General features: G+C 34.7%; 1 protein-coding gene across 1 annotated transcript in view; it reads right to left on the bottom strand.

Moving 5' to 3' along the window:
* The window catches only part of LOC119687189 (discoidin domain-containing receptor 2), a 229,676-nt gene that overhangs the window by 63,474 nt on the left and 141,347 nt on the right, over positions 1-24,855 (bottom strand). Inside the window, exons 4-7 of the mRNA XM_038101441.1 lie at positions 14,702-14,933; positions 10,910-11,057; positions 3,151-3,330; positions 2,371-2,510 (exon numbers count right to left, since the gene is read on the bottom strand). Coding sequence (XP_037957369.1) covers positions 2,371-2,510; positions 3,151-3,330; positions 10,910-11,057; positions 14,702-14,933 — 700 coding nt within the window. The remainder of the gene's footprint in view (positions 1-2,370; positions 2,511-3,150; positions 3,331-10,909; positions 11,058-14,701; positions 14,934-24,855) is intronic.

Raw genomic sequence — 24,855 nt, 5'->3', positions numbered from 1 at the left:
GTTTAAACAGTTTCTTGAAAGTTCAATCAATTATTTTTAAAACACAGTAATTTTCAAGTTCCTACCATTTATAGAGCCTATATTTTTCTGTCCAGAAGGCAAAAGATCTTTAGAGAAGAATAATTTATATTAGAATATATATCTACTGCGTTTAGATAACGCACCATGACACCCAATAAGCCGTTTTGCTATTTCTCTAAAAATTCGAAGTGCAATTTTTGTCGAAAGATATCACGGCTTTACTCCAGCCAATGGATCAAGGTGCTATATATACACTTTTAAAACGTCTTATCTACAGAAACTTTTCGAATACTCATACAAGTAACAGATAATTTAAGCTGCCAAAGAAGTTTCTAGAAAGGCCACAACATTAAAGATGCCATGATAAACACAGATCAATCGTGGAAGGAAATGCAAATATTATCTCTTAACAAATTTCGCAAATCTTTATAGTCAGACGTCCTGTGTTTTTTACGTGATTTCCTGCCATCGATGGCTTAACAGCACGGTGCTCTTAACACACGTATCAATTTAAGCGTCAATCAATGCCCCATTGGAATAACCTTCCTTATTCCGCCAGTACCAATGAAGAAATTCATGCAAGTTATAACTTCCACCTTGGTAAGATGCGAGGCCTACCTACTGACCTCTGGTGATCTTTGGGTCACAGCACCCGGTTTGAAACGCACACCACAGCGAATGAATGACAAGCAAAACATTCTTCCCGCATGACTTTGGGTATTACCCACAACCACTTCGAGTCCAACACCAATGGTCAGCACAGCCGAAGCTGTCGGGCCACTGACCACCGAAGTACCAGATAGTATCATCTCTGGTCAAATGTCGCAAGTTGTCCCCCACAACTCACTACCATTTACACTTCTTGCATAAGTGTCAGACTGGCACTGGGGGATGTTAGTCGCCTCTTACGACAGGCCATCCTAACCGCGGGAGAATTCTTTTCCCCTCTCCGCAGGGAAACGTCGTCAGAATATAAATGATGATGTGGTAAAAATGGCAGTTGAGGCTGATTCTGCTGATTACATTACAGATAATGTCAGCCAACTATTAAGATGTGATAGAGAACAACTTAAGAATGAGAAACTGCTGAAGCTAGATGGTCTAGAGGACTTAAATGAGGAAAAGGCTGCCATATCAGATAATAGTGTTATATTAAAATCTCAAATTCTGAAGAAGTGTTTAAAATTGCAAATTCATTTCCCTAGCAAAGCTCAGACGTTTCGAAAAAAGTTAATGAAGATATGTAAACATATGTAAAAGATCTAAAAGAGCAACAAAAAGAAAAGCAAACCGCTTACATTATATTTGTTTCTTAAGCAATCATGAAGATCTTAAAAATATATATATATCCGTAGATAAATATATATCAGATTTAGTGATGAAATATATTTTTTTCTTTGTGGAGTAATTATATACAAGTTTTCTTTCTTTTGGACCCAGTTTAATTGTTTTCTATACATTTATATGAAAGTACTTGTTTCGTTTCATTTAACGGCATTTACGACATCGTTGTACGGTCAACTTTTTTGGAAGGACTAAAAGCCTCTAACCGAGGTATGGGAGTATATATATATATATATGAGAAGGCGCGTGCTGACAGTTCTCAGCATTTCCACTCGGAGGCATGTATTGCCCATTGTGATGTCTTCAAATATATATATATATATATATATATATATATATATATGTATATATATAAATAAAATAAATGAATTCAACTCTGCAATAATAGTTTTCATAATAATAGTTTAATATAATTTTTCTTTGTATATTTTGAAACGATTATTTGATTCATTTGTTATTGTTTTATTATTTCTGTTGTTTGATAATTTGTGAACTTGATTGATTTATTATTTGACTCAATTATTATTGGAAGGGCAATATAATTAAAAAGTAGTAAGAATTCAGTACCCATATTCGGCGTATACTCTACTCGGTTTTTATAATATTGTGATATGAAGAAGGATCAATTCTTTTTAGTATTCAGTACGCTTCATCAATACAAAACACTTGGAATTGACTATTGATAAGTAAAGTCTAAATTTACATCTAAAACAATTTATTTTATTCTTTATTTTTTTATTTAGTATTTTTTTTCAATAGATTATGTATGCTGTGAGTGTGGTCATTGGCCGAATATATTTGCATGATTTTGTTTAGAGATAATTGAGTATATTTTAACTATGGAGTCATAATCCTTAATTTTTAAAATATCAAATAACACTAAAAAATATGAGTTTTTAGTTTCGGAGAAGGAGTTCGGATTTCTATGTAATATTGTGTATTTGTAAAAATGAGATTTAAACGTTTTCAAAAACTCTTTTCCAATATTCGGCATTTGACACTCACCTGTACATCCTTTGAGAACATATTATTTGTATGTAGGACGACCGCACTAAAATTGCGCACTGTGTCGAACTCAAATGTTATTTCAACAGGACGGCCTAACAGATTGGGCGTATCGTTTCTCCAACCAACCCATTCATATCCTGTAAAAGTTTGTAAATTTATATTAAAAATCTCAGTAGATATTAAAAAAAGTGTAACTGAATGGTAATAAATTAATAAATTCCTGTGAATGTGATATAAACATAATAAGTACCGAAAAAAGAATAGTAATTTTCTAAAGTTAAGTCTTTGATTTGCTTTTTTCTCTGTTAAAAACTTCTTCGTTCACAAGCATTCGGTTTCTTATGTCTGTAATAACTACAATAATGTTAAGCTAATATGACACTATTTGAACTACTGCTGGACTCTATGTAATTTCGAGACTATTGAATTTTGTACGACGACACAAAGTGCTAACAAGTGGATTCCAGCTAAACCTATTAACAATTGTATAAAAATCGATATATAAGCATAGGAGAAAAATAACTCTTGAGGTACTTATGTGGTTATTGAAATTAATTTGAAAAACTGATTTGATTTTGATAACGATTCATTCATTAGATATTTATAATTATTTTTTCTTAACATTATGACTAATGAACTATGTATTAGTTATGAATTGTATAATATCAGTGATATCCACCACATTCCTTAACAAAATTAGTTTTTTGGACCTTCAAATAGTGTAAAATTTTTAGTAAAGTTTTGAATAATGTTTATCTTTGCTTTCCGCTTACTTACCCTTACCAAAGCCATGTATATCCGTACGAAAATTATCCCGACCCCTTTGTCCATCAACCAACTGCCCCATTCCGTCAATATAACGATCGCCTTCCTCATGACCGTCGTACGTTTTATCAGACAAATCAATTTCCATGCCGCGCTGAACACCCTTCGGTATACCATAGGACGTAATGCCTTCTGTGAAAGTACAAAAGAGCAGAAACCACATTACTGATATTTTTAATCAAGAAGTTTTTTGAATATTGACGTAGGAATATTAACACAAATTAATTATATTGAAAAGAAAATCAGAAAATGAACAGCAGTAAAGGAAGCAGAAAAATTGTCAGGTACTTAAAAACAGAAAAAAAACGCCAGCGAATGAAAAGCGAGTAACAGAAGACGTGAAGTGAAAATTATCGGTACAGATTTACATTTTTCCATGGAAACGTATGCTTGAATGGTTTCAGTACGTTCCACTGGCCGCTGCATCACTATCCCAATCTTTGCTTGGCTACTGTATTCATAAATTAATCACTCTCCAGCATGGAACAAATAAGTGTTGGCAGCGCAACAAGCGGGGCAGACGACAATCAGCTCAAAAAATATCTGGATTCGCGGTGTCACAGCAGCCGAAATACTCGTATTTGTGTAGTTGTAATTTGGACGAGGCTACGTGTCGCATAACCTTTAGCAGATATTCCACTGTGAATGCAAGCGCAACTCCAATAAATGCATTTTTGCATCTATTGGTTTAGTTTGGTGCGGACATGTATTTGAACAAAATGGGCCACCTGCAATGGTGGCAAGTACCTCTTAAACACTGCAAGTTTCTCGAAGTGTAATTGTGGAGTAAACACTAACGTTACTACTATCGCCAACCTTAACTTACGCCGATGTGGAAAATTGGAAAATCATAATTTTACGTGAAATCTGAATCAATTATAAATGAAGCATTTCCGGTCTCAGTCTATATACTTTTGAGACTGACTTAAAATGTTTCATTTGCCGTTTAGTTTCAAAAAGAGGTGCGTGAACCAAATAGCGCAAAAGCCGGCTTTGGGTATTTAAGATGCCAGCCACTTTATTATGAATTCAGCATAGGAAGCCGCGCTCAAATTTTTGATAGTAATTGGTCAATAATTTTATATGAACCAGAATTGAATCAACTAAGCCAACTAAGACACATTACTCATGTGCACGGGCGTTGCCGGAACTTAAATTATGAGTTTGTTATTACTAAAATTAATCAATTCCAGTTTGAAAATTAAATATATCAAGTAAAAAAGATTGCTTTATTTTGATAATGGTTCCCCAATTATTTGACACGATGAAATCTCAAAAAGATGCTCGTGTCGATTGGCGCATAGAAATGCTCAAGAAGTACAATGGCGGTGCTTCAAAAGAAGTATACGAGTATAAGATTGTAACAGGGGACGAATTATGAATATATATGTATGAACCGGAACGCATATATAGAACAGCAGTCGACTATATGGGTGTTTCAAGATAAACTAAATCCAGCAAAAGTTGTTCGCGCTCGATGCACTTCGAAAAAAATGGTCGCTTTGTTTGATATTTTTACTATCAGGTCGTCGTGCCAGACCTTATCAAATGCCTTGGTGATGTCAGAAGTAAGCATATCCGTTGATTCTCTTCTGCTCAGTGCTGACTGTATCATCTAGTCGTTCGCACCAGTCGCAATTCTATGGAGACGTCTTCCTTAATTGCTCGTCAGCGAGTTCAACGAAGCTTTAAGTTTGTCTAGAATCACTCTTTCAGTCAACTTACCCAGAACTGACAGTAAGTTAATGATGCGTCAGTTCTGCGGAAACTTGAATGGCATGCCAGTGGAAGTAGTGTTGAAGTAGTTGTTGAGTTTTCTATTTTTGATAGCAGAGCTTTTATCCAAAGCCACCTTAATTTGATATGTAAGGTTGTGAATACACTTCCCCAGTTCCACTAAGGTTTCGAGTTGGTTCAACACACCTCCAATATTTACCAGATTCTTAAAAGCGGCCCAATCCGTGGTAGTGAATGTGGGAGTTAATTTTTATGAGCCAGTTTTCTTAAATGAATTTTACTGACTTATGGTCCGAGTCCAGGTCATCTAAGACTCCAATAAGCACAATAAAGTCAAGGTTATTAGACATGCCAAGGTCTATAATGTGGCCGACTCCTCTACCATAGTGTATTGGTTCGTTAGGCACATATAGCTGCAGTAAGTGGTTAATGGCAAATTGGGCGATCACCCTGCCAGAGACATCGAATTGTTATTGAAGTTCGCTTCAAGGTCTCCAAGGTAGGCTTATATATTCGGTGGCCCATATATTAAGGCAAAGTTTATGTTACCCACCAGACTATCCACCACCACTGGTTGCTTCAAGTGCTAGGAGGTTGTTAGATATGGTGTGATGCTTAAAAGGTTTCTTGATAAGTATAGTCGTTCCCCCACCTCTTCTGGACAATTTGTCTGTTATGTAGATGTCGTAGTTGGGAATTTTCAATTGCAGAAATTTTTTTTTTTTAATTTTTTTATTTATTGAATCGCTTTTAATTAAAGCCAAACAATAACTTTTAGAGCTTGTCTAAAAACTAAATAAGCCCTGTCTAAAAAGTTTTTAGACAGGGTTTATTTATCGAATTCACATGGTTTTCAAGACTTGAAATATGTTTCCGCCTTATTCTCTCGAATTTGGCTTTAACCATCGAAACTCTCAAATCGAAATGTATGTTTTTATTTCTAATATACCAGGGTGCACCAGTTATCATTCTTAAGATCTTTGTTTGAGCTCTTGGAGGATTTCTACATTTGACGAATAGGCATCGCCATATAGCTGTAAGTCTTATATCCAGATTGGCTTAATTACTTGGTTGTATAACAAGATTTTGTACTCTAAATATAAGGGAGACTGATGTCCGATTAGCCAGCGAAGGTTTATAGCTTTAGGCTTTATTTTAGTCCTTTTTGTTTCAACATGTTTCGCCAAGTTAAGCGTTTTTCAAGCTGAATACTAAGCTACGTCACTGTTTCCGTTTGTAGAACTACTATTCCGTTGAGAGTGATAATTGGTGAGGAAGATCTGTTAAAAGAGAATGTTATACGACGGCATTTTTTCACATTGACTTTAGTTCACCATAGCGATAACCATCTTTCTATTAAGCACAAATGATTTTGCAGTTGACTGCAAACGATTGTGGTACTTTTATGTTGGTACAAAATAGCTGTATCGTCAGCAAATGATGATATTGCTAAAGTGGTATTTGTGAGATATCTGAAGTAAAGATGAGGTACAAGAATGGACCAAGAACGCTGCCTTGTGGAACTCCTGCACCTATTGGAAAGTCATTAGTTGTGTGCATATTATACTTTACATTAAAAGATCTGTCTATCAAGTATGATTGAAGTACTGCGTGTGAGGTTTGCAGGAGTATTTGTCATATTTTGTGAATCAGGCCCTCGTGCCATACCTTTTCGAACGCTTGTGCAACACCTAAAAAGACACCAGAGCAATATTCTCGATTTTCAAACGCGCTTTTTATTTCATTAGTTATTCTGTTCACTTGTTCTATAGTACTTGTTCGATAGTAGTTGTAGAAATGGCTTCAGAAATGTTTTTTGGATCAACATGATGTCTATATCCATATCATGTAGAAATTGGATGACTTCGTGTTTCTTGTTAAAAATAGAGTTTGCATTTCATTCCTTAATCTCATACAAGCACCTAATTAGATTACGGTGGTCATCAATAGTAGCTAAAGTTATCTGAATACCTAGGCACATCTTCTTAGCCTCACTAAACTTCAGGTTTCTTGGTTGAAATTGTTTAACCAACGAGCTCCTGGTATCCAAGTATCCGAGGCATCCGATGGAGCACTATGCGGACAGCTTTGCATAATTTCTTGTCGGAGGTAGCGCCATTTTGTGCAAATTGCTCATGATTGCCATTGCATGTACTGGCAGCGCACTAGCACTTGACTTTGGAAGCTTGTTAATGGCCTTACCTTCTTGAGCAGCTACTACCTGAGGGCGTTGCGGAACGATTGTCGTATTTATTACAGTTTTCCCATCATGGGTAGAAGGAACCTTCACATGTTCTGACGCCGCTGCACGTAGTGCAGTTTTGGAGAATTTTTTCTTGAGAGTCTTAGACGACTTGATTTTTCAAATACGTTCATTTGTGATTAAACAATTTAGGCAATTATTTTCAATTCAATACATAATTTGGTACATACTGGGAAACGAACCACTATCAGGCAGAGAGCAGAGTGTTTGGTGTGGCCAGACATGACTAAAGACTTTAAACTATGTCTTCCGATCAGCAATCTCTAACTTTGACATGCCAAGCAAGCAGTTTACTTCAATCCACATTGACCTCATTGGTCCTCTAACAGACAGTTTGATAGTTTGAATCAACACAATTCATCAAACTGGCGAACTCATTGGTACCAAGCATGTAGAACTAGTCTACGTTATTCCGTCAAATGGCTTGATTGAACGGTTTCACTCAATTTTGAATACTGCAATGAAATGAAAGTACGAACAACAGTGGTCTGATGAAATTCCTTTGATTGCTATAGCACTTCAAAAGAGCTATAGCCAACACTACGTTTACCAATCGATATTTTGGAGTAAATTAAGAATTACAAAATATTTGAACATGAATTTGTAGAAAGAATTGCACAGATGATGTTCCAGATATGATCGGTTCCCACATCAAACCAGTCAAAAGAAATGGTACGATTTTTGGAGGTACGATTGTGTTTGTCCACCGTACGATGGACCATTAAGGATAGTAAGTCGGACAGAAAAAACGTACAACCTGCTTACCAAAAGGAAATTCAGTTTTGTTTCGCTGAAAAAGAACACCTCATCATTCAAAGCAAATGACGAGAACATTAATAATCAAAAAATATTTAATAGAATAAAAATAATAAAAACACTATATTACAGAAATTGGAAATATATAATGTAATAGATAATAGAAGTAGGGTAGGCAAACAATAAAAAACATAAAGAATAAGAGATGCACTTATAAACACAAAATATAGTATTAGTTATAAAAAATAATGGTATGAAGGATTTCGAAACGAAGGTCATAAAATTAGACTGCTGGCATGAAAATTGAAGAGAGCAAAAATATGAGAGATAATATTTTAGCAAATTAAAAACTGGGAACACAATTATAGCTTTGTAGGTATGATTGCGTTAAAGAGCACTAGAAAGTACTCAAAGTCGAAAGGGAATAATTTGGAAATCAGCATGGAAAAGATTATAAGGAATTAGAAAGGGTAATTCCATATTTGAAAATAAAAAAAATTTGTACACACCAGGATCTTTTCAAGCACGTTATCAATTGTGATGTCTTTATTTTGTTCAAGTCACTTACGGTAAAATGTAGAAGTAACAGAGTTGGTATATATAGTAGGCGTCAAGTTTTTAGAGTTAACACAAGTCTACAAGATGCTAGGCTCTATTACAGTTTTGAGTGCAAAAGATAATTAAAAATATATTACCTTATACAGAAAAAAGAAACTGCAGATCAGTTTTTTAAAGGAGCTGAATTTCAGGAAGATGTTAATAATCCATAATAATTAGAGATCTAAACGGTAGAATACGTAAAGAACAAAGTATATATACGAAATCAAAATATCATCTATCAGGAGTATCTAAAAGACATTCTAAAGGTGATTAACCGATCATCGATATGGATAGAGGGAAATGGCAATCAATAGACTGCAGTTTCTGAGTACTGAATGGAATAATAACTAGCGACTTAAAAGGTAAGAAACTTTCGTAGATCCTGTGGGACATATGCTCAGTCACTTTATTTTAAACATGATCATCGTTAAACATTTGATGTCTCGATTCGATTGTTTAGTACAGCACGATAGCTGTATGCCATACATACGAATAGGTTTCTCAACATTTGTACTTGAATTAGGCAGATTTCTGTTTGGCATCGTGTTTCCAATTCAGTCTATTACTATCAAGATGTAATTAAAGGTATTCTGCTGACTTTGCCTGCGGAACTTTAAACAGATTTAGTCAGATTTCTGTATGACATCGTGTTTTCAATTTAGTCTATTATCAAGATGTAGCCCAAAGCATTCTGCTGACTTTGCCTGCCATTTAGATATGTATACAAATTGTTGCTTGTACGTCACAGTATAAATGTCACATCGAAAATCCTCCGGCAAATAATCAGTACCCCCTGGGGCGAATACGAATATTTATAGAGATCTTTGAATTAACGCAATCACAGATGTAATTGTCAGCAACACACAAAAGTGCGCAATCAAACTCAGGAATCACCTGAACCCATTTGCATGCACTAAAAGCCAGCGATTTAAAAGGAACAATATAAACCTGGCAATTGAAAAATAACGCCCGATATGGAAAAGAAATTGGTTGCAGTGAAACTGCACTTCGGAGCGGCTTTTAGCTGGCTTATTGTTATAAAATTGAGCCCATAACTCCATTTGTTTGTTGTGGTCTGTAAGTAAGGTGCTGTTATCATCTTTCAGAGGTCTAAATTTCTGAGTGTTATTTCTGGTGAGCTTCCTTGTGACTTTGTATAGTTCGCTACTTCTGCGATGATCAGCAGCGGTTTGAGCTTCCTTGGCTAAAGCTTGAACAATGGAAAGACTTTTCTTTACTAAAAAAGAAAACCAAAAAAATTTTACATACACCTGGTACTTAAGTTGATATATTAATATTTTTTTAAATATTTTCTGATCATGTTAGGACAGTGTACTTCTGATTTAAAGAGTTACTTTATTTTTCTTTTTATGTCAAAATAGCTCAGATTTTTCTTATTTTGAAAAATAAATTTTCAAACCACAAATGTGGTTTTCACATACGCATGGACACTATGGCAGTATTCGTAAATATCTTAAGCGCCCAGTGCAAATCCGGATTCATTTTTTACAGCTGAAACACGCAACAACAGGCAAAAAACTTAATCCAGAAATGCGCAAAAAAACAATGGAGCAGAAAAGAATGAATTAGTAAATAAAATTTGTAGGAAAAAGAGTCATCAATTGGCTTAAATGAAATCGAAATGCCAAAAGCTGTTTGGTTCGGCGTTGCTGGTGGAACTGGAGGTGGAGGTGGAGATATTGGTAAAGTGCCGAGAGTCACTTTTCGCCACTTCCCGCTATGCCATACCACACCATAACACCATAACATCAAGCCCTATACATTGGAAACATCAGGGAAAACAGTTCGAAACAAAGCGCTCCAAACTGCGCCAAACTGCGCCAATCCACACCAATCCACACCAATCGACACTACGCCACAAATGCCTGTCGCGCTGCTGCGTGCCCACAAATATGCCAATAAATCTGTGAACGGCGAGATATTAAAGTGTTGCATGTTGCACGCTTCGATAAATCGAGAACCGAAAAAAAAAATTTTTTTTGAGAAAAAAATTGTGCCACGTTACAATAAGACAACAACAAATTTAAAACAAATTAAACCATGGTGAAAAAAAAACATCTGTATCTGCTAACCGAAAGCGAAGATACAACAGTGCAGATACAACAAATAAATGAATTGTTTTAAATAAACACGAGGTACGGCAGTAAATGCAGCATAAACCAAAGCAGCAACCAAGGGACAGCAGAGCGCATACTACCAGCGGAGATACAAATACCAAGTGATGAACAAAATCCACAGAATTTGTTCAGCGTAAAATAAATGAAAACCATAAACCAAAACAAAAATAATATAAATCCACTAAATACTAAGAAAATCTGCTGGATATGCACGCACCTTCCCATGGACAACCAACGACCTCGGCGCGCAAGCAGACGGTGCGATCGTATTGACTGTAAGGATAGATGCGCACCTTCGATGCAAAGACGATCGGCTGCAGTGAGTTCTCCACTTCGCTGTATGTATTTATATTGCCAGGCAGTATCTGTAAGATAAAAAGATATAAATGAGCATGAGTTTATGGCTGTAAAATAAAACAGAAAACAGAAATAAAATGCAACTCCAACTGAAGCTGAATTTTAGGTGTGGGAGAGAAAGGCGTATGCGACGTGAATTAAAGGAAATAAGAAAGGAAGAACAACTTATGAATTCTATTTGGTTGGTTTGATGAATGGATGGACAGACGGGAGGATGGTGGAATGCTTAGTACACATTCTGTACATTTGTTAGTTCGGCGTAGAAGCAAAAAAAAAAAAAACAAAATAAATTAAATTAATTGATGTTTTAAAGTTGAATTTTCACTGCACAGAAGAGTTTGGTTTAATAAATATTTGTGTCTTTTCTATTGATTTTTAAAAAAAAAATGGTTGGCGTGCACAACAAAATTGCCAACATAAATCTTACAAAAAAATATAACAACCAACAACAATATCATAAATTTATAACTGAATACCTGTGGAAAATCGCACACAAATTCAAAACAGAGGAATAGGTTTTCCAACGAACGAGCAGGAGCATCTAAGCGCTTGAGAGGAGAACGGCAATGCATCACCTACGCAATTTTTAACTCGTTTTGCACGTAAATCGCTGGAAGCAGGCAAATTTCGATTTCATATAAAAACTTGGAAAAACGATAGTTTCACTTACAAGTTGCTCATATCTATCGATAAGATTGTTATCGCTGTGATTAATGTGTGAACACCACCAGAGATACGGACCAACATATAAATTTGTCATATGGAGCTAAAGCAATAATGTTTTGCAGTCATCCTTTGCAATACAAATGTTTCAGATAGGCGGTCTTCTACGCCCATCTATTCAATGGGTGTTTCTAACCATACTACATATAATTATATTTATCGATGAACACAAATACTTTACAAAGGCAAAGAAGACAAAGACAAAGAATTTTGATTATTTGAAATACTTATACGAATATGTGTCTTTATGGCACACATTAGGTGACGATATTTTACGCAGGTATCTTTCGATGTAACATACTAGCAATAGTTTCTCATATAAACAATGATAAAATAACTTCAAACAATTTAGTAAACGGATATATGAGTAAAAAGATCTTAATTATCTGTATTTTCATCAATAATTCAAATGCCGAGTAGGATACTAACTACGTACTAAGTACATAGTTTACTTCTTTACTTCTCACGCGAACAAACACATTCTAGTAAATTTTGTCAAATGAAACTTATTGTTAATGTGATTGAGTATGGAATGTATTCAGATGTAGATGGAAATCAAACAGCTATACATTAACACCCTATAAACTAAGTAAATATGTTGTTAAAATCTCTATGTAGCGGCCATATACATATTCATTATGTATATTATGTATATGGCCGCTACATAGGGATTTTAACAACATATTTACTATGTAGTTGAAAATCCTTTTTTTTGTATATATAGGGTATATAGAGGATAGGGTATATATATGGCCGCTACACTACATATCTATATATATATACAAGGCATGCCTTGTCGTAAAAGGCGACTAAAATCCCTGAGAAGCTTGTGGGATGAGCCAAGATGCTGACTCTAAATAAGTGTCTACTATCCCGTAATGGCAACGAGGGACATCCAAGTATGCAGAGAGTGGTTCAACAGATCAAGAGTTGCAGGCGTACTAGAGAGAGAAGAGGAAGTTGTAACAACGATGCAGAATGCGTCCCAAGACAAGCAATGCATAATAATTATGATTTTAGGGTTCAAACACCAATCAGAGTCGAGCTTATTAAGATCCTGATTATGGTATACTTGAAGCAAACTACTATGAAGCAAACCACGATTTTGATTCCCATTGCTTACCTGAATCACTACACTGCTGTACAGGACATATTACAGCAAACGGTGGTGAAACAGAACTTCGAACTTGCAATAATAAGTGAGAAATATCGGAATCGAAAAGAAATTGAATGGATTTCTGACACAACTCGCAAAGCTGCAATGCTATGCACTCCTTAGTTTGGAGCTAAGAGAATTCGAAGCCATGATTTCAGAAATTGCAACAGAATTTTTTAACAAAACCTCTGCAATGGTTGCAGACGACTGTACGTATGGAACATTGCATGGGCTAGAAAAAGAACAAATCAAAGAGAAATCATCCTAAAAAAACCTTGCTACGGTAGATCTCGTATTACTGAACAATGGAGAACATACCTTTGAAGCAAGTAACAGAAGATGAGCAGTAGATTTGACCTTCGTACATAACTATTAGTCTGTGATATCACATGGAAGGTAGGTGATTTTAACGCGAATAGCGATCATCGATATATTGTTATAAAGATGGGGAACAGGAGAAAAAAGCATGTAAAACGGCGCAAACTAAGCGCTGAAAATGGCTTAAGTTCAGTGAAAGATGGCAAAATCTCAGAAAGCACCGCTGCAGATAAGCGACTGTCATTACAAGGTGCTTAGCAAAGGCATGCGACGCATCGATGTCAAAAGAGTTGCCATAAGTTGTGAAATAACATCCCGACCCTATATGAAACGTCTTGGAGTACTAAAAGGCACTAGTTTATCTTTCAAATATCATCTTAATATGGGGATGAGGGAACACGTGTAAAAGCCTCATTGTCACGCATTATGACAAATATTGGTGGTCCACGAGCAAGTAGACGGAAATTAATGGCAAATGCTTCTTTTAAAATATATGCAGTATCAGTTTGTGCTGATGCCACACATAAGAAAAGTTACCTGTCTGGCATTAAATCAATGTATCGCCTCTGTGCATTGATAGTCTTCAATGCCTTCCACGCAGTCTCAAAAAAGACAATATCAGTAATAACGGAAGTGCGACCAATAGATATATTGGCACAGGAAGTAGAGCCCATGCACATACTAAGTAGTAGTGACAACGACAAAAACATGAGGATGATGCCAATTGCTTAATATGTCTAGACGAAGTAGAGGATACTGAACAGGATACCGATTTAATAACGAACGACAAAGCATACAGACTGTAATTGAAGAAACCCCCACAGTGGGAAATCTCATCAGACAAATGTGCTGTTCGACCCAAAAATGATAGACAGTAAAAACGGTGACAATGAGCATAGTAGTGCATAGTAGCATTGCGACGTAGTGAACGCATAAGAGCAGCAGAAATAGCGAACTTATATAGCGCAAACAAGGTAAGACGAACTGACACGAACAGAGACAACCAACTGGCGACGTAAGTAGAAAGGCTTAGGAGGCCTCCAGACGAAATTCTTCACGGTAGTGCTAGGTGGAGCTTTCCATCCGGACGAAGACAGTTCTTTGTGTGGTTAAAGTCCCCCAATGACTAGACTTTCGAGTTTTCCTTAAATTAATCAACAATAACACAAAAAAAAACATATATATATATACATATAGATATATATATGTATTTATATATATATATTTATATATATATATTTATATATATATATATTATATATATATATATACATATAGATATATATATGTATTTTAATATAATATTTATTATATATATATATTTATATATATATATATATATATATATATATATATAAATATATATATATATATTTTCTGATTTGAGATGCAGGTTTTGACAATATTTTGTTTTCTTATATAAGTGTAATAATGCAGTGTTTTAAAATGAATTACCTCTTTTCCTTGTATACTCTTCCAGCGTATCCATTTATCAAAGCCCGGCCGCCAATATTCCAGCACATATGTTTCTGTATATTCCTGTCCTTGACCTTTGCCGAATCGCCCCTGAGTTCTTATAGCCGTTATGACATGAATCTGCAGTAGGTCAATTTGTAAATACTCGTTTAAGCCACGTGATACCATGTGCTTAGGACACCAGGCCCCGCCATTGTTATCCACTTTTAATCTGCAGTTTCAAAATAAAATTAAGATTAGTATTTAGTCTATTTTTAAAGTTTTTACAATTAAAATTTTAAAGAGCTGCCATCAGTTTTAAACAGATTATTGGAAGATATGTGGCGGTAGTAAAATCCATGCAATCTAGGTACACAGTCAAAAAGTTTTTCAAAACTTAAGGTAAGATCCCACTAGCCCATATCACCCCTGAACTCAGTAAGCAGACTATGTGAAATCTTCATACAATACAAAATGAAGCCATTTATTTTTGAAACAAAACGTCGACTATGGATTCTTTGTACTACCTTCAGAACGACGTTTGTGTTGGCTTCCGAATTATTTTGATTAATAATTGAAGTATATAGAAAAAATTTCAATTGGACAGTGAAATATATTTATCGGGTGGAAATAATTATTAAAATACAAAACAAACTTTGTACATTGAGTACAAAGTCAAAGAAGTTAACTTTAACTCAAATTGTGTCAGATTAACTAAAGGAGCCAATTTTACATGGGATCTGCAGATGGTTAATAGAAATAATAATGACGCAAATAACACTAGTTTACAAATAATTAAAAGTTTTGTTTTCCAAAGACGAGACTTATATTTCCTATAGGGAAATTTTCCGTAGAACTCAAAAAACACAACGATTTTTTTTTCCTGTGTTCCGTTTTCGAGTTATTTGCAAAAAACCGTTATTTTGACTTTTCTCAAAACATCACCCTACATATGGCCTACATATGACCCTACATAATATTAATTTTTAATTTTTGTACAATTATATATAATTCTGTTTTGATTTGCACTTTAAGTTTAAAAAAATAAATTCGAAAAAATGATTTTTCTGATTTGTTAAAAAAAACCACTATTTGGGGCAAATTTGGAAAATGGCGAATAACTTCTGAAATTTTTATTCGATTTTTATGTTAAGCCACTTGAAATGTTTGTACGGAAACAGTCTTTAACATCATTAAAAAAAAGAATTTTTTTAAAATATTTTTGTGGGAATCCCATCACATTGAAAATCGAAAAAGTTGAAAAAAGCGTAAAAAAAACATTTTTAATCTGTACACTTTCAGCTATAGCAGCGAAACTAAATAAGTTACATTAATGTTATGTAGCTTAAAATGTTTGTACAAGTCTCATCTTTAATTTGATATATCACGCGCTACTATGGTGACTTCACAAATAAAGTTACGAGGCCATATGTAGGGTGATGTTTTAAGAAAAGTCAAAATAACGGTTTTTTGCAAATAACTCGAAAACGGTACACAGAAAAAAAAAATCGTTGTGTTTTTTGAGTTCTACGGAAAATTTCCCTATAGGAAATATAAGTCTCGTCTTTGGAAATTTTTGGCTGTAAACTAGTGTGATCTGAGATAACTTTTGCACAACACACATATTTTGTGTTGGGCTCACCTTCTGTTTCTCTGCAAAAGTCACTCACACTGGGTGTAGCGTACAAAACTGAGAGCCGAACAAAAATTCAAATTATTCATTAGTGATTTCAAGTGAAATATAAATGATAATGTGGAGGATAATTGATTTAAATTTATATTCATATTTAAAAAGCTATAGAAATGCGCGCTTTGTCAGTTCGGCAGGAAAAAATCGGACACACCAAATGGCTGTGTGTCAGTCTTTGTTCGAAATTCATTCATGGACGTACAGATTGCATATGTTTTCGTCGTAAAAAATATTGCGATATAAATTGCGTAAATATATTAATTCTGAAAACGCCATGAGAATATTGTTTTATTTCAAAAATCAATGGAGCAAATAAATATGTCACGAAAAACTCATAATAATCTGATAGGATTTAGTTTTTAAGTGAAATTTTATATAATTAAAAAAAAAAAATTTGTGTATACAGGTGAAAGGATTATTATCAAACAAATAATAAAAAGACTGGAAGGTATTCATAGTATAAAGTTTTTATAATCATAGAGTTCCAATTATCAGTTTTATGAAATGATAGATGGGAAAATATGAAGTTAAGCAGTTCCAGGAATCACCTTCAATACGTAAAAAAAATTTTTTGGTTATAATTGTAAACAACAACTAACCATCACCTTCTTCAATGTAGATTCAGGCTTTAAGTCAGTTTGAAAAACACTAGTTTTGTTTGACCTGAACCGTATTTCAGTACATGATTGGTTTTTTATTATCTATGTTTATTTGCTTTAAAAATGGCGCAACATCAAAAATTATTGCGTTCAACTAGTTATAAATTATTGTATTAATTGCTTTTATTACTAATTTCAACTAATTAGTAGTCCTGCAATCATACTGGGAGTTATGTCGGAAATATAGAATATTGACCATTTTAGTGATTCATAACATCACTATCTGTGGTAGCTGTAATCATAGTTTGCGGCCAATCTAGAACCAACTAAATCGCCTTAAAGAAGCACCTCATATACTTCTTTTTTAACAAAAAAATCCATGTAAAAACTATTTTTATTACAATTTCACTTTATTAGAAGTGCTGTCATGTAGAGTCGTTCCACAAAGGACTTCACTCAGTTTATGTTCACACAAAATGGTAGAACTTGTACATTTTAATGACAAAATGTGTCACTTTATTTATCAAATACAAGTAAAGCCATAAAGAAACAGAAAGGATTTCAATTTTTGCTTCATTTCCCTTTCATCTGCGATGTTAAAAAGCTTATTTTATTATAACTCATTTGGTGCCACGGAGCGTGGACTTTCCGTCTTTTTATTATTTTATTTATTGTATTTTTGTTCCATTCACTTTACTCAGAGTCCTTTGTTTTTATTGTATGTTTTTGCCATATCGTGTTTTTATTATTTGCAACGCTTTTTACACTTCACATCCTGCCATGACCTACATTACACTTGCGTACTCGTATGTGTAAATTCTTAAATGTGTTTTCCCATCGCCATTTTCTTTTAATAATTTTTCCTCGCTTTTTATTTTTTTAACCGCCACTGCTGTTTCTGTTTGCTTTAAATGTGGTTAAAAATACTGGCAGCTCTGGCTGGAGCAGCAACCTTTCTCTTAACCAATTCGCACAATCACTCGTTCGCTCGCTGGGCCACTAGCTGAATGGCTGACTGGTGGAGTACCGGTGAAGCATGTGGTGCGGTGCGGTGCGGTGTGGTGCGGTGTGGTGTGGTGTGGTGTGGTGGCACTAATATATGAGTAAACAAAAATTTTATACATTAATATCAATTTTGATATCATAAATCCAATGTAACTGACAGTGGAATGTGACTTTTACTTCTTATTGGCTGCGAAATATAGGTCGCAGGGGGTTATGCCGAAGGGAGGGAAGGGAGACGTACGAGAACAACTTCGAAAACCGCATTAAAATCAACAAAGCAAATGAACGGAAAATAAAAGTCAAAAAATAAAAACACAAAGTCGTGTCGCTCTCAAGTGCGACACATCAGTCTTGAATATTTTATTTAAATTAATTTCAATACAAACCGTGTTTTGCATTGATACGGAGGTGCTCATAAAAGGATTAGACGCTACGTTAGTTTTAGGCACACGTATTCTACAGATTGCTATAAATCTTCATTCAACTGCACATTTCTTTTGTGTGTGAATACCATTTCCTTAATGATAATTAAAAAAGTGCGTCTGTGACATTCGAAGAACAACTAAGACATGATCTCGACTTGAAGGTGTGTTCATGTCCACAGGATATAGGTGCTTATTAGTACTATTATTATAGACAATAAGCAACTCCACCACAGAATATTGGGAGCTTAATAAAGCCAGGACCGCTTATATCATTGGGAGACTCGCATTGCATCCTTTATACCAATTAAGTTAATTAGTTTCTGTAGAAATCTTGAAAGATTTTACCGGCTGTCAATTTTTTATAATGTAAATATCATAATAAAGACATAATCAGTTCTACTATGCCTTGATCTTGACAGGTTATGCATAAGTTTCTGTTGAAGATATTTCGTTAAGCAATGATCTATTTTTAATAGCTGAGTCCCGTGTCAAACTTTGTTGAATTGCTGTGTGAAGTCTAAAAGCATAGTTGTGCAGTGGTTTTTGTTCTGAAAAGCCGCATGTATTGTTTTGACAAAGCAATTACCATTTTTATGGCCACGCACTGCAGCCTTCTCTGGATTTAGCTAAAGAATAGTTGCTATTTTTCACTGAATGTAGGCTTATTTTGATAGGGTTGTTGTTGTTGTAACCCGCCAGGACCTGCTTATGGAGTCCTTTTGGGAGGTGTTGAACGGTACTTGGTCGTCGTAGATGACGAGTGGCTCCAGAACGTAGACCCGATCGTTCTTGGAACCTGGAATTTTGATAGTGTTATTGACTTGTAGAGAGGAGAAATAACACCTCAGAATTCGTCTGATAAATTTTTTTTCAAAAATTGTTGAGAAGAACTCCTCCTCCGGAGGTTCAGCTTTAGTTTTGAATTTTTGCGCAGCTTTCAAAAGGCTGTCAAAGTTTTCTTTAATACTATTTAACGCAGTTTAGCGCCCACTTTTTCAAGCTAATTTTGTTCAACTTACAAGGGTAAGTGCTTAATTGCTTACATTGGTTCCTTAAAGTTTGGTAGGAAGCAAGTTCTATTTTGTTTGAAAAGACTGCCAATTTCTGCTCAAAATATTAGTTTAGGTCTAAATGCTCATCTTGATTTAGTTTGTAAGAGGGTTACACTGTTGCATTTTCATACTTAAATAGCATCAACAATACTAAATTTAGCTATAAGATTTCTATCTAAGAGGTAACAGGTTCTGTAAGTTTCTTTTTGTAATTATCTGTAATATTTTTAGAGACAGTTTAACGACGCGGACTTATAGATTTTGGTGATTACTTTAACTTGTAACACTTTTAGGAATGGAATGTCAGTGATTGTTTTTAATATTTTTGACTGAGCACTTTGGAGATTTTCAACGTTTAAGGCATTAGCATTATCAAACGGCTGAATACCATAATTCCATATTGGTCTTAATATGCAATTATAATTTAATAAATTCAAGTTTATTCCTTTTATTTATTTTTAATTTCAGTAATCCACAAATTGGTTTCTTAAAACTTGGAAAAGCTTGTTTGTAATATTAGTAGAGCTTCAAGCTTCTGAAATCTGTTAAAGCCTTTGTTAGTGGGATAAATGTAAAGGAGGAACCCCAAACATCAGTTTGTTTATCTAAATTCATCTTTTTGTTCAATTACGACTTAAACAAAAATTAAATCAAAAACAGAGAAGAGTGATAAAAAAGAGGGAATAAAACAATTCAGTTATTAAAAATAGATGAACATAGAAATACACATATATATAATAATAAAATTGGATTATCCGCAGAAGACAGAGTTCATATGATTGATATAAAGGTTAAATGACCGAAGAAAAGAAAAGAAAAAGAATTCCCGATGTTTATCTTATATCATCTCTCCGATTTTATAGAATCTCTCCTAATAAATGCTATTATACATAGTTTTTAAATCTCGATCAGAAACACTGAAACAAAATCCAGTATAAAGGCAATTTTAGTAATGTACCGTTTTTTTATAACATCCTTTTATATCATATCTACCATAAGCTTACAAATCATCCTGCTTCAAACTTAAACAAATATACCTCAAAAATTCTAACAAACAAATCACTTTTTCTTGAAACTATGGCAGTATCTTCCCACAATTCTGTCATATGCACATCCTATCCCCTTAAGTACTTTATATAAAGTTTTTGTAATGAAAACAAAGTTAATGGCATAAGACATAGAGGAATTTTTATGCATTTCGATAAGAAACTTTATATTTCAAACAAAACAGATTGATCAACACTTCTCAGTAAACTTTTTCTTCTACAAAAGCTAATTTGAATCTGTGCTCATGGATATCAGAGTCGTATTGATCAATATGGCTGGCTTAGGTGATTTCACCTTTTTCACCTATGTGTGGTGTTTATGGTATTGTGGTTGAAAAAATTATCCGACTATACTTTATAAGTCTTTATTGATATATGAAATTTGAATTATCAGAAAAGCTCACAAATGGTAACGCAAAAGAAGAAGTTTTGTCTGCGGAAGGACATAAAATTTTCGATTTTTTATAGGTGTTGATTAATAAAAATATACGAACCAAGAAATTGTTTCGCAAGTAAAGATGCATATAAACTTGAATAAAGCATAGACACAAGGATATATTTCTACACCTGCATCAATAATGTACACTGACATGTTCAAACGTGTACACAAGAGGTATTGCCATTGTACGGAAAGAGGTTTCAAGTTGAAATTGAGTTAATTATGTATACACAGTTCAAGCAAATAACTCGAGTTGTAAATAGCTTTGCACTAAGCAATACGGCTGTCCATGCAAAAGTAAATATAATACCTCATACAGCAATGTAAGGCAGAGAATAACGGTCGCGGCGAGCAAAAAAGCAGGCAGACCGTCTCTACATCAATGGTTTCTGATAGCAGCTGCAGTGGTTGCAGTTAGTCATAAGAAATCCAATAAAGTTGAACTCTTGAAATCTTTATGCTCTAATTATTCCAGTAACATTGCTGACGAGCTACTCGATGCTTTGAACTGCGCTTCAGTAGCCCATATACGTGACGCTTGCCGCAACGCTTTGCAAACTGTTCGAGCAGCAAAATTGATGTAACAAAGCAATTGCAAGAATAACAACCCACAAATGCATAACGAACTTGACTTAATACGGTCCTCATGAAACTGCACCTTGCTGTGGCACATAAATGTGCCGGGAACTTAAGTCGAAGCGCCTACAAATTTGCCTCACTATTTCGTAGAATGCCACTGTTAATGAAAGGAAGCTGAAAAGGGACATATTGCAGTCTTGCGTTAACTTCAGACTACACCAGTAGAGAGTACTGGAAACAAAAATTTAAAAAGATAATAGAGAAAAATATATCCTTCAAAAGAGGAGAGAAAGAACGAAGTAAAATATTCAATTAGAAATAAAAATTTGAAGTTAAAGAAGTTAAAAAATTATAAGAAATAAATTAAAAACTTTAAAGTTTGTAGAGTCGAATTTTTATGTCTGCACCTTTCAGAAAAGGGAATGGGAAAATGTGCTGTTAAGGTACATAAGTGGTAAGAGAAATGAAGGAAATTTAATTACTTGAAGAATTATTATTATTCAACCTCTGTTACATGCGAATTATAACATCAGCAATAATCTAGGCTGTCAAAGCTAAGAATTTATCACACAATTAGCTCGATAATAAAGCTTAATCATTAATCACAATAAAAAATTATCTTCCCACATTTTTCAAAGAGAAAGTCAATGAGAAATATACTTCAAAAAAAGAAGTGGAACGACAAATTAACAAATTAATACTCGGACAAAATAAAGAATGATGATGAAACATTATATGATTATGAATGATCACAAACGTTATAAGGAACACGATTTAAAAATATGTACCTGGAATGTCCAAACTCTTTACAGAGAAGGTGCTGGTACAGCTGGTTAATGTTATCAAGAAATATAAGGCTGACATTACCGCCCTCCAGGAAATACGATGGAAATACGAAGGGTGCTCTACACGAGAACATTGTGTCATCTACTATAGTTGCCATGCAACAAGCACGAAATCGCATTCGAATTTGCGGCAAGCCGAAAGTTGAGAAATTAGGTCTCAACATTTCCACCAATAAGCAAAAAACTTGCCAAGAACTTCTACTAATGAAAGAAGGCTGAATGATTTCGCCGTGGCTAGAAACATGGTATTAGCAGATGCCAGCATCTCAACATACATAGTGCAACAGGGCTGTCACCTAATCAAACCACAAGATCTCAAGTTGGAAGGCATAATTTCAATTTCTTGGATGTACGTATTATCTAAGGAGCCAACATCGATTCGGATCATTATTTTGTTGCTGCCAAGATTTAAACATGTTTATGTGCATTGAAAAAGGTACGTGGACAAGCACAGCGAAAGTTAGATGTCGAAAAGCTGCAATCAAAACAGACCTCGCTATTCGACTCTTCCAATATCTGGAAGATGAGCCCAAAGAAATCAGAAGAAGATGCGCACAATGGACCCAGACCTCCAACTCTATGAGTACCACTGCAGAAGAGGTAATTGGCTATCAGCATACACAAAGAAACAGCTGCCACGACCAAGAGTGTCGTGACGCTACCACAGAGAAAGACGAAAGCATGTCAAGTCACTTTACGGTCAATTGCAATGCACGCAGCAAAGAACGACAATGTCAAAAGAGGAGGAAAGAGGTGATACCCAATTTGCCATCATTGACGATAAAATAATTGTCCCACCTACCGATCATAACAAAGTTAAAACCGATCATAACAAAGTTAAAACAGCTAAATGCATGCTACAACTAATTCGCAACATATGATCGGATGAATGCATGCCCAACGATTGGAATTTAAGTGTGTTTCGCTCAATCCCCAAAAAATATGATCCTGTCATCGGCTGCAATTATCGTGATATCAATCTTTTCAAAATCGCATATAAGGTTCTGTGTAAAAATTAAAACCAATTCTATACGGCTATGTAAAATGAGCAATGAGCAACACCACCAGTTCGGTTAGAATCGCGAAGAACCTCTACAAGCCGTTTGATACCAAATGAGGTTCAGAGTGACTCCTTGTCGTTTGACCTTTTTAACCTAACATTGGATTCGAGCAGTATATTTAAACCGCACTGGCACAATATTCTACAAAAGTGTAATGCTGCTTGCGTATGCCGATGATATTGATATCATTGACTACAACACCCGTCAGTGCGGCATTTTCCAACTTAGAGAAGCAAGTGAAGCAAAGGGGTCTTATAGTAAATGAGGACAAAACAAAACACTTTTTGCAACAAACAAATCTTCTGATCGTCTCCATAAGTTCGAAGTTGTGAAAGATTTTGTTCATTTGGGAATCAGTGTTAACACCAAAAATGACGTCAGTTTAGAGATTCAACAAAGAATCATTGTTACCGACCGATGTTACTTTGGGCTAAATAGGCAATTGAGAAATAAAGTCCTCTCTCGATAAATAAAAATCACGCTCCACAAATCTCTCATCATGCCTGTCCTGCTGTATGATGCAGAAGCTTGGACAATTATCTACAGTGATGAGAAGGGATTAGAAACATTCGAGTGAACAATTCTTCGGAAGATCTATGGTCACTTAAGTGTTGGCGACGAGTATCGGATTAAATGGAATGTTGAGCTTTACGAGGTATACCGCGACATTGACATAGTTAAGCGTATAAAAATTCAGCGGCAGGGCTGGCTTGGACATATCGCCGGAATAGAAGAACCTACTCCTACCTACCCCTAAACTGTATCAAGTCTAGAACTATAATTGTCATTGGCAATGTATATATAGAGACAATTATGAAAATTAATTGCTGAGAAAGGTGCTTGATAGAAGGAAAATGCTTACCTTTTTCAAATAGAGTAATAATGCACAAAAAAGATAAAAAAGGTAAGGTAAGTAAACAAAAAGGTAAGGTAAAGGTAAGTAAACAACTCGATTTTAGAGTATAAAACTATTCGGAGATAATAATATTAATATAATGATGTGAAAATTAATATGAAAATTAACAAAAATATTCATTAAATTAAAGTCGAAACAAATGGAACTTAGATTTTAATCTGCAAATCCATCGAAATAAAATTAGAAATTAGTATCAACGGTATTAAATCACCGCGATCTATCACGATTATATGACGATTATTAGATGCTTTACATCTTTGTTTGTAGAGAAACTGATCTCATTCTGCTTGCTCACACATTTCGAATGAGTTCTTCCACTGTACATATAAGGCAATCTATAAAATATATCATAAATAATTGATACGACCCATAACTATTTGTGTGAAGGGTGTTCTGTGCTCAGCAAAGCCAAACTTAAATTACAAACTAATTAAAATATTTGCCATGGTGCAGCAGATGAAGGCGTAAGTGAGTGAAATTTATTTGCAAAGTAATTT

This window comes from Teleopsis dalmanni, chromosome X (genome assembly GCF_002237135.1).
Source record: "Teleopsis dalmanni isolate 2A chromosome X, ASM223713v2, whole genome shotgun sequence".
In the NCBI taxonomy this organism is placed as follows: domain Eukaryota; kingdom Metazoa; phylum Arthropoda; class Insecta; order Diptera; family Diopsidae; genus Teleopsis; species Teleopsis dalmanni.
This window is presented reverse-complemented; position numbering and strand designations above follow the sequence as displayed.